Source organism: Crocodylus siamensis, chromosome 12 (assembly GCF_052110815.1).
Source record: "Crocodylus siamensis isolate JL-2025a chromosome 12, ASM5211081v1, whole genome shotgun sequence".
Classification (NCBI taxonomy): Eukaryota; Metazoa; Chordata; order Crocodylia; family Crocodylidae; genus Crocodylus; species Crocodylus siamensis.
Genome location: NC_143406.1, coordinates 11,517,918 through 11,540,747, shown reverse-complemented (window position 1 = coordinate 11,540,747; position 22,830 = coordinate 11,517,918). Strand labels below are relative to the sequence as shown.

Genomic DNA, 22,830 nt, shown 5'->3' with positions numbered 1-22,830 from the left:
GCAGGGCGGATTCCCCTCCACTCCTTAGCACGGCTCGCCTGGCCTGTGCCCTATATCGTGTTATCCAACCCCGTGTTTCAAACACGCCCAAGCCTCTCACAGGCACAGCACCCCGTAACCCTCCAGGCAGTCTCGTTATGCTCTGGCTGGATAGCTCAATAAACCCTTATTTCTTTTCAAGTTACTGGCTTAAAAGATTTCTACTCCTGAATGACAGGACTGCCCTTTGTACATTTAAACTGGTGCCAAGAGGATCTACTCCAAATGCGGAAGTCAGGTGGATTAAACAGTCTTTGTCATGCATATGCATGACAAATGTGAATCTGAACCCAAGCCCCAGGCAGCAGCTCCTTCCTGGTTAGGTTTATTTTCTTCTTTATGAAATGAAAATAAATACTATGTGTTATTGTTCCCCAAACAGCATCCTATTGAGTATGGCTCTTGATATCTATTTAAGTAAGTCCTTGTACAGCTTCTTGGCCCTGTAACAGGTGAACAGTTCACAAGTATTAATGAATGCATCCTTACCAACACCTTGGGAAGGGAAATGTAATTATCCTTGTTATACAGATGAGAGAGAGGTATTAAGAAATTAAGGCTGGGCTTTTCAAAGGTGTATATGGGATTTAGATATCTAATTCCAACTGATTTTGAAAATCCCAGCCCAAGAGATAACAAAAATCACACAGCACATCTATAGCAAAGCAATCTGAACCCACATTTCCTAAGGCCATTCCACGTCTTGAATCAAAAGACCATTCCCCCTCCATTCTTCGACAGGATGATTGATAATGATAAATGACCATGCAAATCCTCAAAATTAACCATGATATGAAGTTGCATACTCCTGTGCCGCATCTGCTGAATCATTTGCTGCAGACAATGCCAGTCTAAGAGGCCTATGCATGCTTTCATTCACTCGCAGAAAAAAGCAGCCTTTATAGAATTAACTACATATATTTAAAGATTCAAAAGCATTCCTTACACTTCATCATTTTGTTAAAGTTTTAATGTAAAAATCTCCTGTTTGAAACTACATCGTGTGAAATACTAAAGCACAAGAAACCTCCGATTCCAATCATTTTCTTCGGCAGGTGAAAAATCCCAACAAATAAGTAGCTAAATCTATTGAATAAATACATACAACTTTTCAGCACCTTCTCAAGTGATTAAAATCCCTTTGGTGACGGTGAACAATTGACTGGATTCAGTTTTTTGTTATAGAAACATTTTAATTCTTTTACTTTCAAGGGGTGTGTGTGTGTGTGTGTGTGTGTGTGTGTGTGTGTGTGTAAATGGATCCAGAAAGAAAAAAAAAACAATGGCAAAAGAAAAGCTTAATGCCCCTTTAAGTTCTCTCTTAAAACTTATGGCTAGCATTTACTTCAACCATGTGTCTTTTATCCTTCTTCACTGCAACTATGGACTTGGAGCAAGCAAACAACAGGGTCATTGCGCCGTGGGGAAAACAAGCTGAGTTCTTAATGGTTCATATCATCTGTCCATACCAGATGAAAGGGGCTCTCCCTAGATTAGTAGTTTTAAGTAAATGGAACAGTCTCCCTGGAAACCCATACAGAGCTGGGTTTTAGACGTAATTTATTTTTAAAAACACTTTGTGTGAATGCAGTGTTCATGGAACATCCTAGATCGGTAGACCTGGAGACTAAAATCCTCCATTCAGTAAGCAGAGTTGATACACCATGGGTCTTGTTTCTTCTATACCGGCCCCCCACTATGCCTCCCCCATGATTCTATTCTATACTATATCAATTCTTATCCCAAACACTTCACCCTAGTATCTGAACACCTTCCAGCCATACCTCCAGTAACAAAACCAACATTTTTCAGGGAGATGCGTATGTAATATTTGGAATATTTAAGTGACGATTGGCAATAATATCCTCTAGCTGTGAAAAAACAACTTAATCTCCATGGCCTACTTAGGGTAGATTCAGGAGGCCAGTCAAAGTTCAATGTAATATGGGCACTTGACCTGGGAACTGGACTGACACCATCAAGGACATTTTGGAGAGGCCAGTGAACAGGGGTTGTACTAGATGACCTCATGTGGTCCTTTCCAGCCTTACTTTCCTATGATTTTATGAACAGCTACAGGAAGGTTACAACTTTTGACATTAATATGGGATAGATCTGAACCAGTAACAGAAGTGAAAGACTTCAGTACACAATATCTCAAATATCCTGTTCTACATAGCATTCCTTTTCTAAGAGGTCACTTACACATACCCAGAGACACACACAGTTTGGTAAAACATGCAAATTTCCTTCTAGCTGCACCAAAAAAAAAAAGTTAGGATGAGATCTTTCACCTAAACCCAGAAGTAGAATGACATAATCTAACTACAGTTTGGCTAACAGGATCTATGTATGTTACCATCATTGCTGTATTTAACAACCAACTAACTTTGAAGAGGTATGAGGAAGATGAAGTTCAGGCTCTGGCTATTCAGATTCATTCAGTATTTCAACTACTAAGATGCTGCTCCCCAATACTGGAGCCAGCTCCATGACTTCACACCTAACATATCGTTGGAGTAGTGTTCAGAAATTATTCCCTAGTGTCTGTTCCTGTTTATATGGTGGACAGAAACAGAGTTCTGGATCTTTGGGAGAAGGGCTGGTGGGAAGAATAAAGAGGTGACCTGCCTCCATACAACTGGATTTTCTGTTCAAGAAAACACTCTGGAAAGTAATGCCTAAGAGTCCAAGTAAACAGCACTTCCAAGAAATAGCAAATCATGAGTAACATGGGAAAGAAAGACACAAAGAATCCCCATCCAAATTCTATAGCTAGGCCCCTAGGGATGACCTGCAGTGTGACAGGAGAGAGCTTCCAACAGCAGTCTTAAAACAGCATTAGAAATCATCATCCAAATAGCTTTGATCGATGCTTCAGAGACTCTCAGCAGCATTCCCTGCTCCCACTCAGCAGTGAGGGGTGCTGGGGAAAAGTCCTTGTGAAGCCTACCTCTACGGGTCAAGAAAAGACACTGCAATATAACGGGTCCCTTTTGTGGTCGGAAGACCCTCATGATAATGTGTCAGGCGTCCTGGATGCATGAGTGTCCAACCCTTCCGAGGAGCTCGTACAGAGCAGTTGTAGCGCAGAAACCGGCAACCTCCTCCCTGCATGAAATAAAACCAGAGAGACCCAAGCTAAGTGCCAGCAACTACATGTAAGAGAAATTATTCTGGCACTGTCCCAGCAGCCTTCAGAGTTCACCGACTCCTCCCTGATAGCCTGGGAAGCCCCCACTAGCTCCCATCTTGGGTCTGCCTCTAGAAAATTTTGCAATTCAAACATAGTTGCTAATTGGCAGGGATTTAGGAGGGTGTCAGCTGTCTAGGATGAACTGGGAGCTGCACTGGGTGGTCTAGTCTGAGACTGGACAGGGACACTTTCAGAATGCCCTTCTTCTACATGGACTCTTACCTCATAATCTATTCCTACACGGTTCAGGGCAATGTTGATGGTGAAGGTAGAGGCATCATGGTGAGGCACCAAGGAAGGTTGCTCATCAGGTCTGTAACGCACAACAAAGGCCAGCTCAAACTGTGTCTGCCAGAGAGAAAAGAAACCCATAAACATATTGCCAGTTACAGCTCTCAGAGGGCATTCAGCTATAGGTTATGGGTATACCGTTGGTGTAATATCCAAAGGTATTGTACTTTCTCACATACAACAACCCCGCCCCCCCCCCCCAAAATAAAAAAAAATAAAGCATGCATCTTATTTTTGGAAGGCAGAATGTACAATAAAGATTTTTCAGTCACGGCTGACTGTGTGACAGTGTCCAGGAAGCATGGTTTTCAATGCCTACCTTAGTATAGTAGCCCGGGTACAATTTCTCTGTGATGGGAGCAATGTATTCCAGAAGGAACTTGTACCACTCCCTTTCAAACCTTATTTGGTTCATGTGAATGTCAATAGTTGGGACGTTTTCGTATCCTCCTTGTATTCTGTTGTCCTGTAATTGAAACACCAGAGATATTTGATGATTAGTATCTTGAAGCATACAAATACTGGCTTCTGATAGTAACTTAATGTTATATCTCTAGCAGGCTTTCCAGGCCTGTGAAGTTGATTGCAGGCATTCATTAAGCCTAAGAATAAGCAGGTATTATAATCCCCATTTGACAGAGGGGTGCTCAGGGTACAGGGAGGTTAGGGCCCACATTTTCAAAAATGGTCACCATCTCAGATGCTCAAATATATACATGTGCAGCAATACCAGTAGAAGTCAATAGAAGCTGCTGAAGCTTGTGACCTCTGAAAATCCAGTCTACTTCATCTCAAACAGGGAAGCAGGAAAAAAAAAATCAACCAAATAATTAAAAATTTGGGCACAAGGACAAAATTATGTGGTGAGTCAGGTGCAGACCTGGAAATAGAACTCAGAGCCCTGACCCAGCCCCTTATTTTAGTTACTGCATTAAACAGTCTCCTGTAGTGCACTGCAAATGCTACCAGATACTCACTGCAAGTGGCAAAAACTGTAACCCAGAAAGCCCCCAGTTTTCTTACCACATTCCCTCCAGCAGACCATTGGCCAAAATTCTCCATTTCTTCTACCAGCTCATCACAGGCGGTGTCAGTGAATATAGGGAACCAGTAAACATCTGGGCAAGGCTAGAGAAAGAGAAAGAACACATGAAAACAGGAGGAGGGTAAAAAGAGGCAGAGAGACAGAGCTGGACAAGAGGAAGAAAGCCAGATGTTTTAGGTAAGAGGAGGAAGAAAGGCGAGTTGAATGAACATTTAGGATTTGGTCATGCTGGGTTGGGTTCTGCCTTCTGATTCATGTGCCCACTTCCCAGTGGAGTTGACAGACCCAAATATATGCTGCTGGCAGCAGGATTTGTCCCTAAGGACACTTGTAAACTAAGAGAGGATCACTATTTTTTGGACTGAAGTTCTCTGAGGCAACCCCATCTCCAGTGGAATTACTTCCTACAGAAGCAGGAAGGCCTTGCTGAGGAACACGGACAGTACTTTCTTACCATCTCCACAAGCTTCCCTTTCAGGGCTGCAGTGTAGTTTTCATGGATGTACTTTTCTTCCCAGTCCTGTGGTAAAGACAAGTAAAAGGTCACTTCTGTGGAGCCTGGATATAGTATAAGGTCATATGCAGTCATAACCTTCCTTCTGTTTGCAGAGAGAGGAAGCAGAGGACAGTTCATGGGCTCTGAAACTCTGGGGCCCAAAGGTCTTTACGAGTCAAATGCCCTTCCTCAAAGCCCTGCAGTTCTGCTTCAGTGAAACCCTTACAGAAACAATCTCACATAACAGAGCCTGGATTTTCTATCTGATGAGAATGCTGGAGCCAGACCTTCTTACCCTACCCCAGTGTGACAGATCCACTCACCATGCAGGGTACCTCACCTCTGGGTTGCTGAAGATCTGCCAGAGGTCATTGTGAAGATGAGTTGTTTCATAATTCTCCAGAGAAAGTATGTGTCCAAACGAATGCCGGTTTGTCAGGAACATGAAGACCCCCTGCAAGAGAGAGCAAACCAAAATCAGGCTGGGACAGCCCAGAGTGGACGATGTGCAAGACAAAGTTCTGGGCCTCTTTCTGGTTGCAATGGTACCATGCCCCCATCCAGTCTGCTCCCAGATGCCTGTCTAAAGTGTGTGTATGCAGTTCTCACTGACATCCATATTCAGAGCTGCATGGGTGGGTCAAAGGCAGATCTGATCTCTGGTTACAGTAGCCCCCGTCTGTATTTACAGGCCACAGGCAGAGATCCCTTCCCAGCTGGTATGCAGGATTTCATTTCTCCCCACAGAATAGGCACAGAGGTAACGGGGGCCCAAAACCTCTCATTCCTGTCATCTTCTCCCAAACTCAGTTCCCTTCAAGTAGCCGCTTGCTTTTCTCTACTGACCCGATCCCGGACATTCTGGCAGAAAGCCATGTCTGCATCCAGCTTGCTACTCTGGAAGAGATTTCCTTGGTCGAGTTCAGATCTCAGGGTTTTGCCTTTTATCAGATAGATGTTGGAAATGTAGGGAACATTCCAGATCCCACTGCAAGATGGCAAGAGGGAGGGTTAGACACAAAGCAGCAACAGGACAAAGACGGCAGGTTACTGCAGGCTCGCAAGTCAAGTACATGCCACCCCTGCTGGGAACCATGGGGAAGAGGTGCATTGATAGGTGTGGCCCATCCAGGCAGTATTAGCAAGTGGCCCACACCTTTTGGGCCGCACAAACCCTTGGCAACTGCAAAGGTCAAGGAACTATTGCCACATGTTCCTGTTGGGCACACCACTAAGGGCCTGAGCCACTTCCTACCAAGTCATTCCATAGATTTAAAAGGAACTAGAGCAACCATCAGGGCAAAAGCCAACTCTCACATCAGAATATTACTACAACACCCTAAATCCTTAAATCAGGACCTCAGCTGTGCTGGTTGCTATACAGAGGCAGCCACAGAACAAGAAGTTGGTTACAGTTCTCTCTCCAACCTCCGTTGAGGGATCTGAACCTTTCAAAAACATCAAGTATCCAAAAGGCTCTCTGCAATAACCTCCTCTCCATTTCTAGTAAAGCTAAGGGGCAGACTTGCTGCTCCCATCCCAAAAAGCAGTGTAGTACATAACTACCCATTGAGGCCTCTCACATAAGTAGAAGCTGCAGGATTGGGTCTCAAAGGGCTAAGGGCCAGACTGAATCCTAAACATATCAGTATAAACAGTGTTGCTATTTTTGAATATCAGCTTGTCGCAAGATCAATTAAAAAAATCCTGCAGCCACCCAGCAAAATGCCATGCAGGAACCCCAGGAAAAGCCCCTCCAGGCTGCACTCAGCATCACCAGTAAGACTGCATACTTACAGCACTATGCATCTGAGAACCACACAGAGCTTTGCAAACACTGTGTCCTAAAGGATGGGCTCACATGGGATAATTAACGCCCATTTGTCTATTGTTCATAGGGATAGGATGTGGATAGGAGGGTGAGGTACATGTGAGGAGGTCAGGTGACTTGTCCAAGGTCAGACCATGAATCTGTGATCCAGGACCCCTAGTGCTCAGCCCCCAGCTCCAGCCACTGGACCATATTCCTTCTAGTGTGTATGGCAGCTAAAATAGCTCCAAACTGAGAGACCAACCTTCCTTTCCTTTTCTTATATAGTGACTGTCTATTACTCTTGTACCTGGCTTCCAGTTAGCTTTAAACTGATTTAAAGCTACAAGCTCCCCAGCTGCTGAGTTTGTACCAAGCCAACCTTGTATAGAAAGGATTCTGACTGGCAAGGAGATCTTGCAATACTCACACCCTCCGCCTTTGAACGATATCCACGTAGTCCTCCGAGCGGGCATAGTATCCCTCAGGGCTCAAGGCCCCCCAGAAATTTGACCACAACTTCCCATGACGGCTCACCAGTGGGGCAATCACCTGCCTGTGGGTACAAGGGGAAGGAAAGATTGCAGGGAAGGGTTTTACCATGGGAGGGCAAGTGAAGGATTTCCAAATCTGAAGGCCATGAGGAGCCATTCTCCCCATACATACAGATACTACTCTCACTGAGTGTGACAGAGGTACCTGTGTAAGGAAGGGCAGGCTTCGGCCTTGAGCCTGTACCTAACTGCAGCCTGTAGTCAGTCCACTCTGAAACATAGTCCCTGGCTCCTGCACAACCTTTTCCTTAAAGATGGGCAGGGGAGGGAGGGGTAAAAATATTTCATTCAAGACCATTCTTGCCCTTTTCTACTCTACTTGACTTTTCAATATTGCAAGCATACTTAAAACTCTGAACCACAGATGGGCAAAGAAAGGAGAATCAGGTCCCATTCACAGCCTCTGTGGCTTGGAAGTTTCTAATGACCAGTGATCTTAAAATTAATTCCCTAGACCAATACTGTAAACCAGTCTTGCATTACTGAAGTCAACAGAGCTCCTTTACACTGGATCTGTCTTTCTGAATCCAACTCTTTTGCACTTTTTCTTCCCAGTCCCTAGACTCCCACCCTGGATTCAGATCCAGATTTCCCTATCTCTACAGTGGGCCATACCAATAACCTACACCTGAATTTAAACCTCGGACTTCAGGATGTTTGAAATGTGGATCCAAATCTGGATTATAACCCAAATCTGGATCGGAAAAAATTATTCTGATTCTTGACCATCTGTTTCCAACAATGTAGGTTGAGTTGGTCTCTGCTCCAAAAAGGGAAGGGCAAAATCAGGGATGTTTTTACATCTAAGGCCTGCTGTTTGGGTCCAGCTCTATGGTAACCAAGACTTACATTCCATTCTCAGCAATGTTCTCTTATCTCTTCCCTATTTCCCAAGGATGGAGGCCGTCACCATGTCACTCCACCCGAAACCTGCCCAGTAAGGACTGCTCACATGGAACGACTCACTTGTTCTGTTCAATCAGGATCCGCACAGTCTCCGGGTTCTTCAGAACCACATCAGCATCCAGGCTGAGGTAATACTCACAGCTGGGGTCCTGTCTGCACAAATCCCTACAAACAGAGTCCAAAGGTCAGGTGGAAATCCACTTGGGACAGAGCAAGAATAAACAGGATAACAGGAAAGGCTTTTACAATGATCAGGGCTTTCTCTTGGAGGATCATGGTGTTTTTCTTCTCCGGTTTGTGACTGCAGATCTACCCCTTGCCCCACATCTGGGGAAGGGAGCTTTAAAACCCTATGTCTGAGCAAAGAAGTAAAAGGTATCTGGTTATTTCCCTGCAGAAGAACCCTGCCATGGATGAAAAAGTGTGGCTCAGATCATGAGATCTTCTCTGATAGGAGGGGGTGTGGGCTGGGGGAGGTTGTTGCTCTGGAAGATTAAATGAACAATGAACATGATCCATCTGAGGCCAGAATATTTGCACACAGGCTGTGGGAGGCTGTTTCTTTCACCTGCAAATCTAGCCTGGCTTTTATATACATCAGCTGGACAGCATCATGGGCCAAGACATTTCCTGCCAAGGACAAGCTGCAGGCTGGCTGCAGAGTGGGGAAAGCTGATGCCACGTGGTCAGGGGGTGCATTTTGTGAGAGAGGCTTTTCAGAGCAGCTGGTCAGAGAACCTCTTCTGCAAGGGGGAGGCTTTCAGTGCTGTCAGTCCAGACAAGTTCCATCTAAACAAGCACATTAGGGGAAGTGCAAGTGCTCTTCCAGTGTTACGCAAGGCCCCATTGCTAAATCCGTATTACCCCATAGAACTACAAAGCTTTGCCTGAACCTTCTTCTGTGCCCTTCTGTTCTAATGCCCATGGACCACCTAACCTGGATGCAAGAAGCCCCTCCTAGTAAGGAAAAGCTTGTGTTGCTGAGCCTAGACTGTAAGTATGTTCCTGAAACCTGTCCATTCCCCCCAGTCTCTTCCCTTACATGCCCAGGTGACGGGCTTCAGCATTCTCCAACTGCTCATCTGGCCCAATCACTTTGATGGCGTGATACTCTTTGCCGTGCTCCTTGACAAACGTGTCCACCTGTAACCGGTGATGTTCCTCCTACACAGAAAGGAAAATGAGCCAAGAGTAAGCTACCAGTGCCCACAGGAGCCAAGTCAAAGCTCACCAGCAGGCCAGCTTCAGAGACTCTGGCAGTGCCAAAGTACATGACCTGTACTTTTCCTTCCTTCTTCAGAGCTGGAGAGAGGCAATGCATGTACCTCTAGCAAATGAGCACATCAGCTGTGTCTCACTTACAGACCCCTGGAGTTTGGGGAGAGGTTGCAAAAGCTTCTGGGATGTGGCAGGGGTTATGCTTTCCCTTGTTTGCCAGCACAACCGAGAGCTGATGCGACTTACATGGTTGTGAATGAAGAGCTGAGTTCGTTTCTTTGGGTAGTGGAGGGTCTGAAGCCTCTTAAGGAACTGGGAGAAGAAGGGAGTGGGCTGCTCGATAAAAATCCCTATCAGAATGAAGGGCAACTCCTCATCCTGCATTCAACAAGACAGATAGAGACATGAGGGCCACCATTCAGCTCCAAACCCCTGCCCATACCTCCCAGTCTCCAGGGAAGCTCCAGAACATTTTGAGCTGCAGACATAGGAACTCTCTTCTGTAGCTTTGCACCAGGTCAGTCCTTACCTTGTACCCGGTGAGACTTCTTCCATCTTCGTCACACACAGTGCAGCCTGTCTCAAATGTCCAGATCCGTGGTATGTAATTTCCCAGGTAGTTCAGCTGCAGCTACAAAAGCAAAGCCCCCAAGCTCTAGCTCGTCTCAGACCAGTTCCATCATCAGCCTCGAGTCCCTTCTCCCCCTTGCAAGAAAACAACTGACATGGGTACAGGGCTGGAGGTCTAGCTTCATGTAGTGGAGAATACTGATGTGTTGAGACAGTGCATGATGTGGAGCAACAGCACAATTCAGTCCCCATGGGCCATCAGACCTTGGCATCTAGGTGCTGAGACTGGTAAGAAGTGGACCAATGGTGACAGTTAGTGCTGTGCATACCCATCCAGTCAGAGCCTGACCACAACCACAGGCTTATGACATGTTGGACCTGAATGTTCATTACGTGATGACACTTGATCTTGGTTTGAACCAAGGACCCAATATCAAAGAGCTCCCTATTTTGCCAATGTATCTGGGGTCATCCAATCCCCACTGAATTACAGCTCTCTGGGGGGATCAGATAGTAGGTGGAGACAGGACCCTAATTTCCCAGCAGTCCCCCAGGATTCACTTCAGTAACTCTACCCAGAAAGAGATCTGTTGCTATGAGTTCACACCTAACCTCCCTCTCCAGACTCCTGCTTACCTTGGTGGGTCCATTGCCATGAATCATCACAGGGAGGGTGTCATACAGTAAATTTCTTGCTCTCACTCGGGAATTTTCAAACTTCAGAACCACCTCATCTGGAAATCACATCACAGTAGCATTATCTGTAGGATGTTTTAGGAGCAGCTGACAACGTCCTGACTTACCTGACCCTCTGCTGCAAACTGTAGCTGGAAAGGTTGTGGAGGGTGGGGGAAAAAGGCTGGTCAACCATCTACTGGCATTTGGGTGATACAGACCATGTTGAACAGGGAGTGGAATTATTTAGGGTGTTTGAAAGGGAGTGGAATTAGGAAGGAAGGAGCTGAGCCAAAGGAAAGTATCACTAAAACTTTCCTAGAAGGTGAAACCATTAAACTGTCAGGCAGTCTCCCAAGAGCAACTGGGGCTCTTTAAAACAGGAATAGGTAAAGAATATGTTGTTCGGAACTGCTCAGCACCAGCACAGTGCTGGGAAAGATCCATCTCTGAATTGTGCACTTCCTTCACAGTCCCAATGTCTTCCCCTCTGATCCATCTACCCACAGCATCCCTCTGAATGCAAGGGAACTGATCAGGGTGTATGCTTAGCAAAGCAAAATCTTCCGAGAAAAGGACTAGTCTAGACAAACTCCAGTCACTCCCTGGTATGCTAAGAACAAGCCCTCCAAACACCCTAGTGATAAAACCCAAATGATGAAAATCAGGGGAAAAGAATATAATAACACCAAATAAATCCCTCACTCCCTTGCCTCAGGAAAAGACATGGGTAGATTATTTTGCCAAGGGTGGAATAACCGAATGGCTGAAAGCACATTCTGACCTAGCGCTTACATGGCATCTGGCTTCATCTCACCTGCTTCCCACTTCTTACATCTTTCAGTCCAATGCTGTGAACAAGGCAGCAGGGGTTGTGTTATTACCTGCCAACAGGTTCCTCCTGCTTTCACTGCCCAAAACTAATGTCATTTGACATGTGTGGCGATCGAAGCAGTGAGGAAGTGTGGAAGGGAAAACCTGACTGCCTTCTTACACACAGGGACAGGATCAGATCACAAATTCAGTTTGGGCCCAGTGGGGAAAGAAAACAAATTGCAGGATCCTGGGGCAAAGCAGTGAACCAAAACCTGGTTTCAGCATGGGTTTGCATGTTAGCTACTTCTGCCCCTGTGCAACTCTTGTGTATCAGCAGGTAACTGCCTTGCACTCTCCTCTCACCTAATGCTCCATTCAGGTTTTGGAAGATCCGGCTTCTTCGATCCAAGCTGATGTTGATACTTTCCTTTAAACAGTGAAATAAAAGACCCCATTTAGACTACGAACAGCCATGTGCCCTACCAGCCCATGCGCCCCATTATTCAGTGCAGGTACAAAAGCAGGGACCTGATCTTTTGCTAGAACAAATCAATGTAGCCCCCTTACCTCTCAATCCTTTAGGAGCCCTCATATTTTCACTGAAGTAACACTGATTACCTCTGTCCTTTCCTAACATCTCACTATTATTAGTGAAGTCTTCTTCTTTGCAACTCCTGGTAACAGCCTCATCCTCCCAACACCAAGCCTTAGGGAGGCTCCATCTGCTTTTAGATCTCATCTGAAAATGTAATTTTCCTTGCCTATGCCTCCTTTCCTCTCTCTGCTATTTGTTGTCCCTCGTGCTTGGAGACAATTTCTGTGATGGTCCACGTGCTGAATTAGGTGGTACTGTACTCCCCTGATTACCTGCATATCCTCCAATAAACCTTCAAACCCTTCCAGTGAGTCTCAGCTTCAGTCTGCTCTGAGCAATTCTCCCTTTTCCAAATTATCCTATGTAAGGCAAAGCTGGATAAATGAACAGCGTGAAGCTTTACTGGGCAGGATAATAATATAGGCAAATAAACACATTGAGGGCACTTGCCAGCCTGTGCAGCCACATATAAGCTGCATGTCATAACATATTTAGCAGTGCAGGCCAAGCATAAACATCCTTTGTGAACACAGTCTTGCTTCCACCCTCTTCCTGTCACAGAACTATGCTCATCTCAAGTGCTGTTCGTTACTACTGCTGTACCACAGCTCAGCGAGTTTGACAATCTGCATTTACGCTGTGCTGCTCAGAGCCATGCTGTGACCGGAGTTTGTCAGGATCACATCCAACTTGCATGCCAACAGCTTCTACAAGTCATCCCCCCCCATAAGGCAGGGGAAAAGTGCTGGTAGCTGGTTTTTGAATTCCTGTCAGTGGAATTATGCTAAGCTGATATGGCATTGAGAATATGAGACGGAAACTCATGTTAAAGCTTATGAGCTAGACTCAGACCCAATGGGATAAGCAAAACCATCTCCACTCACTGCTCCTGTCTTTTTGCATATACTTCAGATGAAAACTGAGGACTCAATTGTTTTCTTTTACGACTGTAGTTTTGTTTCCTTATCCTCAAGCCCTGAAACGATCCTTTCTTGTCTAGTTTCAAACACTCCACAATAATATTTATTTGTTCAAAACAATACACTTTTCCTGATTGTAAGATATTGTTGGTATTAGTATTCAGGTACAATGAACCTTGGTTTAAAAACACTTGCAGAACACAGGACACTTTAGAGGAGAAACAACGGGAAGGATAATACAAGGGTGGGCCTGTAAGGAAACAAGTTAGTGCTAATCAAATTGGAAACTGAATTTGCCAATAACCATTTGCATGCACAAATGCCAACAGAGGCATCATGGGGAGACAAAGTGAAGCCCAGGAGGACTCTATAGTAAGAGGTAACCTAAGGAGAATGAGCTGGGGAGATGAGCTCAACACCTTTTCTTCCAGTTGGAGATAGATATAATTGCACCAAGTATGTCTGAAGCAACAGGACTCCCTTACACGTACCCTTTTCTCTGGATCCAGGAAGATATTGGTGTAGAAGAGCTGGTCGCTATCATTGTCCTGTCCTTTCCAGTCCTCCACCAGCTTGTTCAAATTTGGAGCATAACCTATAAATCCTGTGGGAACAAGGCAATGAGTAAAACGAACGACAGGGCTTTTAGTTCAGCTGCAGAAGGGAATGCCTTGAGGGCGTCCTATAGAATTACAGTCACAGTCCTTCTGCCAAGAAAGTATCTAATCTCAGTCCTCATATACACATGGACACACGTGTGTCTCAATCTCCCTGCAACAAAGCAAAGACAGCATCACATTCTTTGCTATATCAAACAGATCATCATTTGGGATAGAATCCTTCAAGTTCAGCACAAAAATGTACCAACTCCTTTATCCTGTGCTAAAGGAGTTTCCTAGTGAGCTATAAGTAATGGGTTCTTATCCTCCATGAGGACTGCAACAAGAGAAAAACATGCTCATGCATGATTGTCTTGTGTGTTATGACTGTGCACACACAGTTCCCATCACCACTAGCTCCATCAGCATGCTGTTTTCCAGACCCCCCATTATATTTCTCACAAATCTGCTTTTCCCAAAGCCATGTCTAATGGCAATGCAATACCGGGAGATGCCAAATTGATTCTTACCTCCAGAGCCCAGGAAGCGCTTGCCATCTCGCACCTGGGGGTACTTGGCTTCCAGCCTTCGGTCAGGATAGATGAAGTTCTCTGCTGAAAAAACCACCTTGCTCTTGGCCTGTTTGAACTTCTTCAGCAGTTCTGCAGGGCCCGATGCAAAGAGCACATCATAGCTACAGGGCAACAAAACAAGGGAAATGGAGGGAATGGAGCTAAGAGTGTGTAAGTAACTGAGAAACTCTAGAAATCCTTATTTTCCTTGTGCTATAGCCCCTGACATGATTATTGGTCAACTATGGGGCAGCAGGACTCCTACAGTGGAGCATGGCACTTAAAGCCATCAGTGAAACATAAGGCCAGATGGGATCTCAAGAGGACAGTCTAGTCTCTTCCTGTGCCCAGAGGCAGGATCAAGCCTACCTAGACCATCCTTCACAGATGTTTAGCTCTCCTGGAAAAAGCCTCCTGGGAAGGAATTCAACAGGCCCCTGGGTCGTCTGCCCCAGTGTTTCAGTACACTTACGGTTAAGAAGTTTTCCTAATGGCTAACCCAAATCTTCTGGGCTGCAAACTAAGCCCATTTCTTCTCATCCCTCCCCCAGAGGACATGGGATTCATCACCATCCTTGCTGTAAACAACATTTTCCACGTTGGAAGATTGTTACCAGGTCCCATCCACTCTCCCAGGCTTCTCTTTCCTAGACTAAACAAATGCATTTCCTTCAACCTTTCCACCAAGGTCACATTTCCTAAACCTCTGATCATTCTCGTTGTAGACAAATGGGAAGAACATCTTTCTTAAAGTGTGATGGGGATGCCTTGCCAGAGATGAGGAGAGGAATAGTTGCCTCCTGTATCTTACACATGACCCTCCTGCCAGTGCATGCCAGAATGAGGTCTGCCTTTAATTGCAGCAAGGCTTGTTTTTCCAAAGTAACCTACTGTGAGCAACAGCTGCTCATTTCACTGGTGGATATAGCTCCCTGCATCACCACTCACTGCCCCTGGGTCTTCAGTACTTCAGTGCAGGTTCAGCATGTCCTCAGAGCCTGGACTCTTCTCCATATCATCCATCAGTCTGGTCTTTTGATTTAGTTCTTGTGTTCAGTTGGCAGACTGGCTTTTGGCTCCCATGACACCTGTCACCTTGCAGGCTGCCTCTCCTCATAAAGCAGATACTTCTGTTGGGAAAGGCCTGGCCAAAACTAGAGACTCAGGCTATTGATCTCTTGGAGACAGAAGGCCAAGCTCAGTCCTGGCAAAGGCAGTGGTAACACAAGGGCTGGACTTGGTCCACTGAATGAGAACTTCCCAGTTGGCATGGATGTATTTAACATTAGCATCCAGCTAAGCTCAGCAGATCTTGGAAGACAGGAATTCAGGAGGTCTGGAAACACCTTCCTCAGGCAACCTCCTTTCTCAGTTAATTCCCCATTGTTAAACTCTTGCCTCACATGACCCCAGGACTCGGCTCCTGGCAAGTCCTTTCCAACCCATTACCTTTCCGTGAAGAGGATGATCAAGTCCTCCTTGTCTGCATGCTGCTTCAGAGCTGATTTCAAGAGACGCACCTTCTGCCCACCCCCAGCCGCCGCCTTGTCATCTTCACCATGCCACTCCTCATCCAGGCCCAGCACCTAAATGGTTCAGCATATTTTTTAACCAAGGGCTCAGTCCCCCAGCAGGCATCACCCTCAGAAAGCCAGGAGTGTTCTGGCTGTCGGGGGAGCAAACTGCTCTCTCACTGCTGGCCCCCATGGCCAGGAGCACAGGGCAGCTCACAGCTACATTGGTCTTAGCCCTCCCAGTGCAAGTAGGTAGGGAACGGTATAGGGATACTGAAAATGGCAGAGGCAAAGCTCCCACTGCACCACCTTGTGCTACTCAGAGTCCCTGAAAGGCACGGTGCAGGCATACGGCTGCAAAGAGTTATGCTACAGCAGCTCTGTATGGAATGACCAAGGCTGGATCTCCTGTGTTGTTCAGACCATGCTTCCCCTCACCCTTGGGACACGATAACTTCGCATTGCGTCATGATGCAAGCACTGTGTACTGCAGCTACCTTTGGAGATTCATGTGCCATAGATGTCACCTCAAGCTATCAAGCAATTCATCTCAGCCACAACAGCTTCAGGGAACATCCTCACTGGGTCAGTTCTCTTGGTTACCCCTTATGGTCATACCCCCAACCCCTCCCAGAAGTTCCTCGTTCATTGCCCCCTGGAAGTTGCTGGACATCACCTGGATTTTGTAGTTGAAGAACTGAGCTGATCTCTTGAAACGCGTGAATCCCTCAGTCTCCTTAGTGGCCACTGTAAGAACCAGCAGGTTTTCTGTAGACAGAAGAAAGCAGAAGAGAAAGAGAGAGATGCTCACTGCTTTGTTTTGCAGCTTGCCAGGTCACCCTAAAAATGGCTTTCCTAGGAGAAACTGAATCCAGGTTGAGATAGCTTAAATGAACAACTGTCCCAATAGAGAGAGGAAACCTGAAGCACAGGAAGGTTAAGGGATGCTCTCAGCACCCCACTGACATCGATCTAGGAATGGAACCCAACTCCTTTTCTTCTCTAACCACCCCATCTGTTTGCAATAGTCTGTGTTGTTCCCTTCACTGGGACAATACAGGTCTGTGAAAGACCGTGAGAAGAAGCATCTAACCTGAATGTATGATCAAAGTTACTGGTCAGGACTGAATTCTATACATACAGTGCCTGCTAATCCATGTGAGTCAGGTGCTTATACCTCTTGGAAAAGAGGTTGTCCTAAATTACAGAGTTGGAACTGTTTACTTCCTGGATTCTACTGGTGGGAGCCGAGCCAGAGGTCCCCAAAGGCATAAAACCAGTCTGGAGACCCCCAGCATTGCTCCACTGAAGGTGTCAGTTAGCATAGCATAGCCAGAAAGGGCATACACAGCAAAGATACTCTGAAAACTGCAGTGATTTTTGGGGGAGAATCTAACTAATCCCAGTGAAATCAGCAAAGCAATTTCATTTTTTGCTGATGCAACTGAGATTAGAACCTGGCCTGGTATGGAAATGTGAAAATGAATCAAGTTATTTTTTTCATTGTATGGCATTTGGGATGTAAGCAGAAACCATTTTTTTTTTATTGATATCAAATATAAATCTTTGTTTCCTCACAGAGAGATAAAAGGAAGTGGAGGTAGAAAAAAATCCACTATTGTAAGAAACTAGATTACTTTTAAAGCATCTAATCAGTGCAATTGCTTCCCTTCACCTCTCAGTGCTCCCCTCTTTTCTCAGTGAGCACTTACACAATCATAGGGAAGAGCAGAATTTGTCCAGCTGTTATTTTTTTCTAGGCTGCTGCTCTGATTTTCTGCTGCATTCCAGATGTTTTTCCTATTGCATATAGGAATGGAGGCTGTGGCCTGAGTAAAGTCCAATCACAATTTTTCCTTCCTGCTCTTGGATTTTCATGCCCAGCTTCTTAAACTTACAAAGTCAAATCTTTATGTTCTTTTTTTTCCCCCAGTTATTACAAAACACTGTGGGAATTTCTGGAATTATCTTTTTTTGCTGGAAGAATTAAATTCTCTGTTTTTGAGCTGGCATTCATGTTAACACTTTTACCTCAGCAGGAATGCACATAGTTTTGTCCAAAACCCATGGGAGGATCTCTGGCAAACTGAATGGATCAGCAAACAGTATCGGGAATAACTGGTTGGAACACAGGACCATTTGGGGGGGACATGGCAGGTGTACCTGGGGAAACTGGAGAACTGCATTTCCCAATGGATGTACCATATGCATTTATCCGACACAGCTGGATGTGTTTCCTGATCAGCGTTGCCAACTGCCAGTAAATTTACTGCCTCTCAGTAAAAATCAGGCCAAAAATGCCTTCTAGTAAAGTTAGTAAAAAATCTAACTGTCAGTAAAAACACTAACCAGCTTGACTAAGCATCAAAGAAACCATTAACAACAGGCTAATAGAAGGCAACATCCTGCACCATAATACCTCCGACAGCCCAATCCCCAACCTGATGTAAGGCTGGGGGTTGGGCTGTCAGAGGTATTATGGTGCAGGATGCAGTCAGGGGAATCAGGGTATGGGGTAAGTAGTGACCCTCTAGCTGGGGTTGGGGGGAGGGGGTAGGAACAGCAGGGTAAAACCACTACTATAGTCAAGCACACTTGCCAACCCAAGAAAAATAAATTACTGATTTTTTTTATTTTTTTTTACTTTTTTTTAGTATGGTTGATGTTAAACCCTACATCTGAGCCCAGCCCTTACACCTGGGCCTGGCAGCAGAGGGCAGGCCAACAGAAGAGTTACCTTTACATTATATAAAACATAAATCAATAAAAACATGCGTCAGTGGTAAGGTTTGGCTGTCAGTGACTAGCTGGCAGACTGTCAATGAAATAAATAAATCCGGGGTTGGTAACCCTGGCCCCAGTACCTCTGGCTACTGGACAAGAGCTGGATTTCTGGCTGGACCTGGAACTTTGTAGAAGTAAAATGGTGAAGTGCTAAATACTAACTGAGAGCAGCCTTGGCAGTCTTTGGGATATGGACAAAACTATAGCAGAGCTGCAGGGGAAGATTTGGAACTGGGGTAATGAAGGCAGTGTGGTATTCCCAGCTGAGGAAGAAGAGAAGTTACAAAGAAGCCCATAAGATCCTTGACTCCCATCAGAAGGAAATGCAGAGAAAGATTATAGCCAAGAAGAGACACTCAAGTTTGATTCAAAGTCTGTTTTGTTGAGCATTTCTACAAGATAGACAGGACAGTGGCAGGATTTGAACTCTACCTAAACCTAGCCCTCAAACCTAGCTCATTTGCCAGCACAGACAGGTCCCTAATTACGTTCTTCTGTGTGCTGTCTAGCCAGAGGGGGTAGATTAGTCAGGAAGGTATGTAGCTCCCCAGGGAATACAGTGAAGCTGGCAAGGTCTCCAGCCATATACTGGCATGCAGAGCACCAGGGCAGTGCCTGGCTTTTCAGAGCACCTGGGACGCTGCCAGTGACAGGAGCACACGGGGAGGGAGGGGGCTGCACAACAGACATGACTTTCCAGCCCCCGCTGTGGCAGAAGACAGACGGTGGCAGACAGAGAAAGACAGACTGTATAGGAGCCCAGCTGCTGCTCCAGCCTGAATGCCCAGGGAGGACGGAGAATTTCAAACCAGACAAAGCAGGAATTCACCCTCCTGTTGTTGCCCTGAGCCAACAAGCTGTTCATGCCTGTTTCATGCCACTTCCCGAATGCTGCTGCACCAGATGGCACCTCTGGAGGGAGAGCAGGAGGCTCTGGGATGGACAGGAAGAGGTGTCCGATTTCCAGGCTAGAGAAAGGACTCACTGTGCAGCATGGAAATTCAGCGGGGTGGGGGAAGAGCCAGAGCAAAGCCACAGTCCTCCTCTGCAAGAGGAGAGCCCAGGCAAACCCCTCATTAAAGATTTCCTTCTTGGCACTTGTCTGGGGGTGAAGGGCTTTAGAGACACAGAGCAGGATTCCCACACTGAGGAATCCTGAGCAGCAGCGAGATCTTTCCACCCCAGGAGACTCTTTCGGCCTCCACCTGAGCTAGGCAGCTGCTGCCGCCTGCTCCTTTACCCGCTTGCTTCCTCAAATTTAGGGCTGCAGACTTCGCATAAATCAAAAGGCAACTTCAAGAACTTTCCGAGAACGCCCGTCCCCTGCAGCCTACACAAAGCCTTCTGTACGGGCCCTCAAACCCCCTCCCTTCTCCACGTCATCAGTGCAGCTCCTTACTTCTTCTTCCAGACACATCTCACAGATGAGCCAGCCCACAAAGACCATCACCCCAAACCCTTCTCGCACGCTCAGTCTTGCAGGGAGGCAGTATCATAACCCTCAAAAGCAACTTTGTCCTTGCACACCTTCTGTCCCATGTTAATTGTGGCCTACCGAAACACTGCTTCATTTCTGTAAAGGACGGTCATCCAAATGCTTCCCCCCATGCTGGCAGCTAGATACCGGAGGAGTGTACAGGCACGGCTCAAAGAACTGCAATGTGTGGTAGCACTGGGTTCAGGGACTGGGACACGGGGAACCTGAGATTTACCCCCAGCTCTACCAGTAATCTGCTGCATGGCATTATGCCAATCACGTCATGCTTTGTGCCTCAGTGTCCCCATCTGTAAACTGGGGGAAAATGATGCTTACCAGTCTTTATAAGGAACTTTGAGCAATATGGGTGAAAAGCACCATTGCAGTGACATGATCTCACATGAATACCGAATGCACCAAGATACTGTTGACACGATTGTATGTCTTTCTACCAGAAATGTGGGTTTCCCAGAAAATTCTGACTTGGAAAATTTTCCGGAAAAGTTTCCAACGCCCTAAATACAGAGTGATCTGATTTAGCAAGATTATTTGACTTGTTTTTAGTAAACAAAACTAAAAAAGTACCCTCATTGTTAATTTTATGTCCCAATAGCCACAAGTATTTGAACTGAAATATTTGATTAGGAAAAAAAATAAATACAGCACACTTAATGTGGTTTAAATGTTATATTCAAACCAATTCAAAGCTTTATGGGGAAAGAAATTATTTTTATGGGAATACTTGCAAAAATGTAAAGACCATACTATACACTATAGCATGTACTTCCCTTACATTGTCCGTTTAAATTTAAGAAAAAACCGAAGGTGCTGAAAACTGTTGACACACTAAGTTTAGGATGCCCAAAGAACTGTGCACGATATGCCACGCTTTGGTTTTGATTTGACCTGTGCAACCATACAGGTCAATTCATAACATGAGTTTTGGTTTGCAGTACTATGCGAGTGTATTTACCCTCCTGTTTACAAATCAATAAAACATATGTACTTTCTCATGCTCTTCCTAGGGATAATCACCTGAAAAACATTAATTACAACTTTGAACCGGCCAAGCTTGCCCAATATTGTATGGGCATCCACTCATTGTTACTAATGAATGTTATGGAACAGTGAATTTTTAGAAATGGAAAATTTCCCACAGAAAAATAAAGCACTGGAAAATTTTCTACCCCACATCTCTGCTTTCTACATCAGTCAACAGAGATTGGTCTCAACTGGGCCTTACCTACTGGGCCTCACTGCCCTCTACCAGTGGCCCAGATCTGTACACCCAGTACATGCCAAACTCTTGCTAAAAGCAGCGAGAGTTTGGGGTGCACAAGGAATGCAGCCTCTGACCCACAGTACGTGCTGAAAGGCTGCTCTTACTGCAGTCACCGAAGGGCACAGCTACCAGCAAGTATGGCACTGCTTTGACCAAGCTGGTAGAGGTAAAATGCCCTCACCACCCCCTGCTGTGTGCCTGCAGTTAACCTGGGACAAAGGGGCCTTACAGCAGAATATCTGTCACACAAATTTAGGGGAATGCGCTAAACCAAACTAGCTGCACAGAACTATTTCAGTAGAGAAGCAAAGCACGCACGTCTATAGGAGAGAGTTCGACCCGACCCACAAACGGCACGCAACACAGGCCTCGCTGTTTTGAACACGTTCTCTTGCCCCTTTGAGGACCCCCATGTCTCCCTCCCAAGGGCGAGAGGAGAGGTAACTCCTCTCCTCCCTGCGATGGAGCCTGATGCCCGGCGTCTCACTTCAAGCCCCGCTTGCAGGCATCGATCCGACCCTGCTGCCACGCGCCAGCCGTCCTAAACTAAACGAATGGGTGGTCTCCGTCCAGGCCACAGCGGACAGAGACCCCCACCGCAGCAAAACTGGCCACCACCCTTGTCGTTTCTGCTGGCCACGCGCGGAAGGAGGCTGCTCCTTCGCCTCCCAGCCGCTCTCCCCCTCAGGGCCGGGGGAGGCCGTGCCAGCCCGGCTGTCCCCGAGAGCCCGCGCACGGAGCTGGCAGGAGAGACCTCTCCGGAACTCCTCCAGCGCCAGCCCCTTTGTTCACGGCAGCTCCGCGGGTCATGGGGGCGAGCCAGGTCCCCCCCGCACAGCTTGCGGCGGGCGGCAGCGCCCAGCGCCCCTTCCCCGCGGCGTGTGGGGGCGAGGGGCCCAGCCGCGGCCGCGGCGCGGGAAGCCCGCGCCCCGCCCGCCCGCTCTTACCGTCCCGCTCCGAGCCGCCGCTGCCCTCGGCGACCAGCAGCGCCAGCAGCAGCAGCCGCCCGGGCACCATCGGGCCGGAGGCAGCGGCGCCGGCTCTACAGCGCGCCCGGGCCGCGGGTGCCACGCACCGAGCCCGCCCCTCAGGCGCCGCCTCCACCCGCCTCTCCCGGGGCCGCCCGGCGGCAGCCCCCGGGGCGGCTCCCGGCCGGCGCGGGGCTGAAGGGCAGAGCGCGCGGGTGGGCACCCGTCACAGAGGGCGGCTTCTGCTCCTCTGGCCTGTCGTGATACCAGACCCGACGCCTTCATGGCCTCTTCGAGAGAAAATACAAAGGCGTCCGGATGGCGATGCACAGGGGGTGCGCAGGTGCCCCGAGCGTGGCGGTGCACCCCCTGTGACAAGGCACGGCGGGCGCCACTAGCCACCCTCTACGGCCAACCCTGCTGGTGGCGTCTGCGGGTGGTCCGTGCTTGCCGCTGGCCGGTGGTCGTCGATGTTGTCGGTGCTGCCCACGGTGCCACCGCCG

At 47.0% G+C, this 22,830-nt stretch overlaps 1 protein-coding gene across 1 annotated transcript; it reads right to left on the bottom strand.

The window, feature by feature from the left end:
- Positions 1 to 1,884: 1,884 nt before the first annotated feature.
- PLOD1 (procollagen-lysine,2-oxoglutarate 5-dioxygenase 1) lies at positions 1,885 to 22,492 on the bottom strand. Its single transcript, XM_090023818.1, has 19 exons — positions 22,307 to 22,492; positions 16,493 to 16,584; positions 15,752 to 15,888; positions 14,261 to 14,424; positions 13,623 to 13,735; positions 11,980 to 12,043; positions 10,762 to 10,859; positions 10,085 to 10,186; positions 9,802 to 9,933; positions 9,380 to 9,501; positions 8,398 to 8,502; positions 7,308 to 7,433; positions 5,914 to 6,055; positions 5,408 to 5,521; positions 5,026 to 5,091; positions 4,550 to 4,654; positions 3,846 to 3,992; positions 3,458 to 3,583; positions 1,885 to 3,150 (listed from the first exon to the last, which is right to left on the bottom strand). The coding sequence occupies exons 1-19, from the start codon at positions 22,374 to 22,376 to the stop codon at positions 2,995 to 2,997; spliced, it is 2,181 nt and encodes a 726-aa protein (XP_089879944.1). The 5' UTR covers positions 22,377 to 22,492; the 3' UTR covers positions 1,885 to 2,994.
- Between the last annotated feature and the right edge of the window lie 338 nt (positions 22,493 to 22,830).

Excerpts from the sequence above, each read along its gene's own strand:
- PLOD1 (XM_090023818.1), bottom strand. The coding sequence starts at position 22,376 with ATGGTGCCCGGGCGGCTGCTGCTGCTGGCGCTGCTGGTCGCCGAGGGC. Across the intron at positions 9,934-10,084 it reads GAAGTCTCACCGGGTACAAG|GATGAGGAGTTGCCCTTCAT; the intron begins GTAAGGACTGAC and ends TGTTGAATGCAG. Across the intron at positions 3,584-3,845 it reads ACCCGGGCTACTATACTAAG|ACACAGTTTGAGCTGGCCTT; the intron begins GTAGGCATTGAA and ends TCTCTCTGGCAG.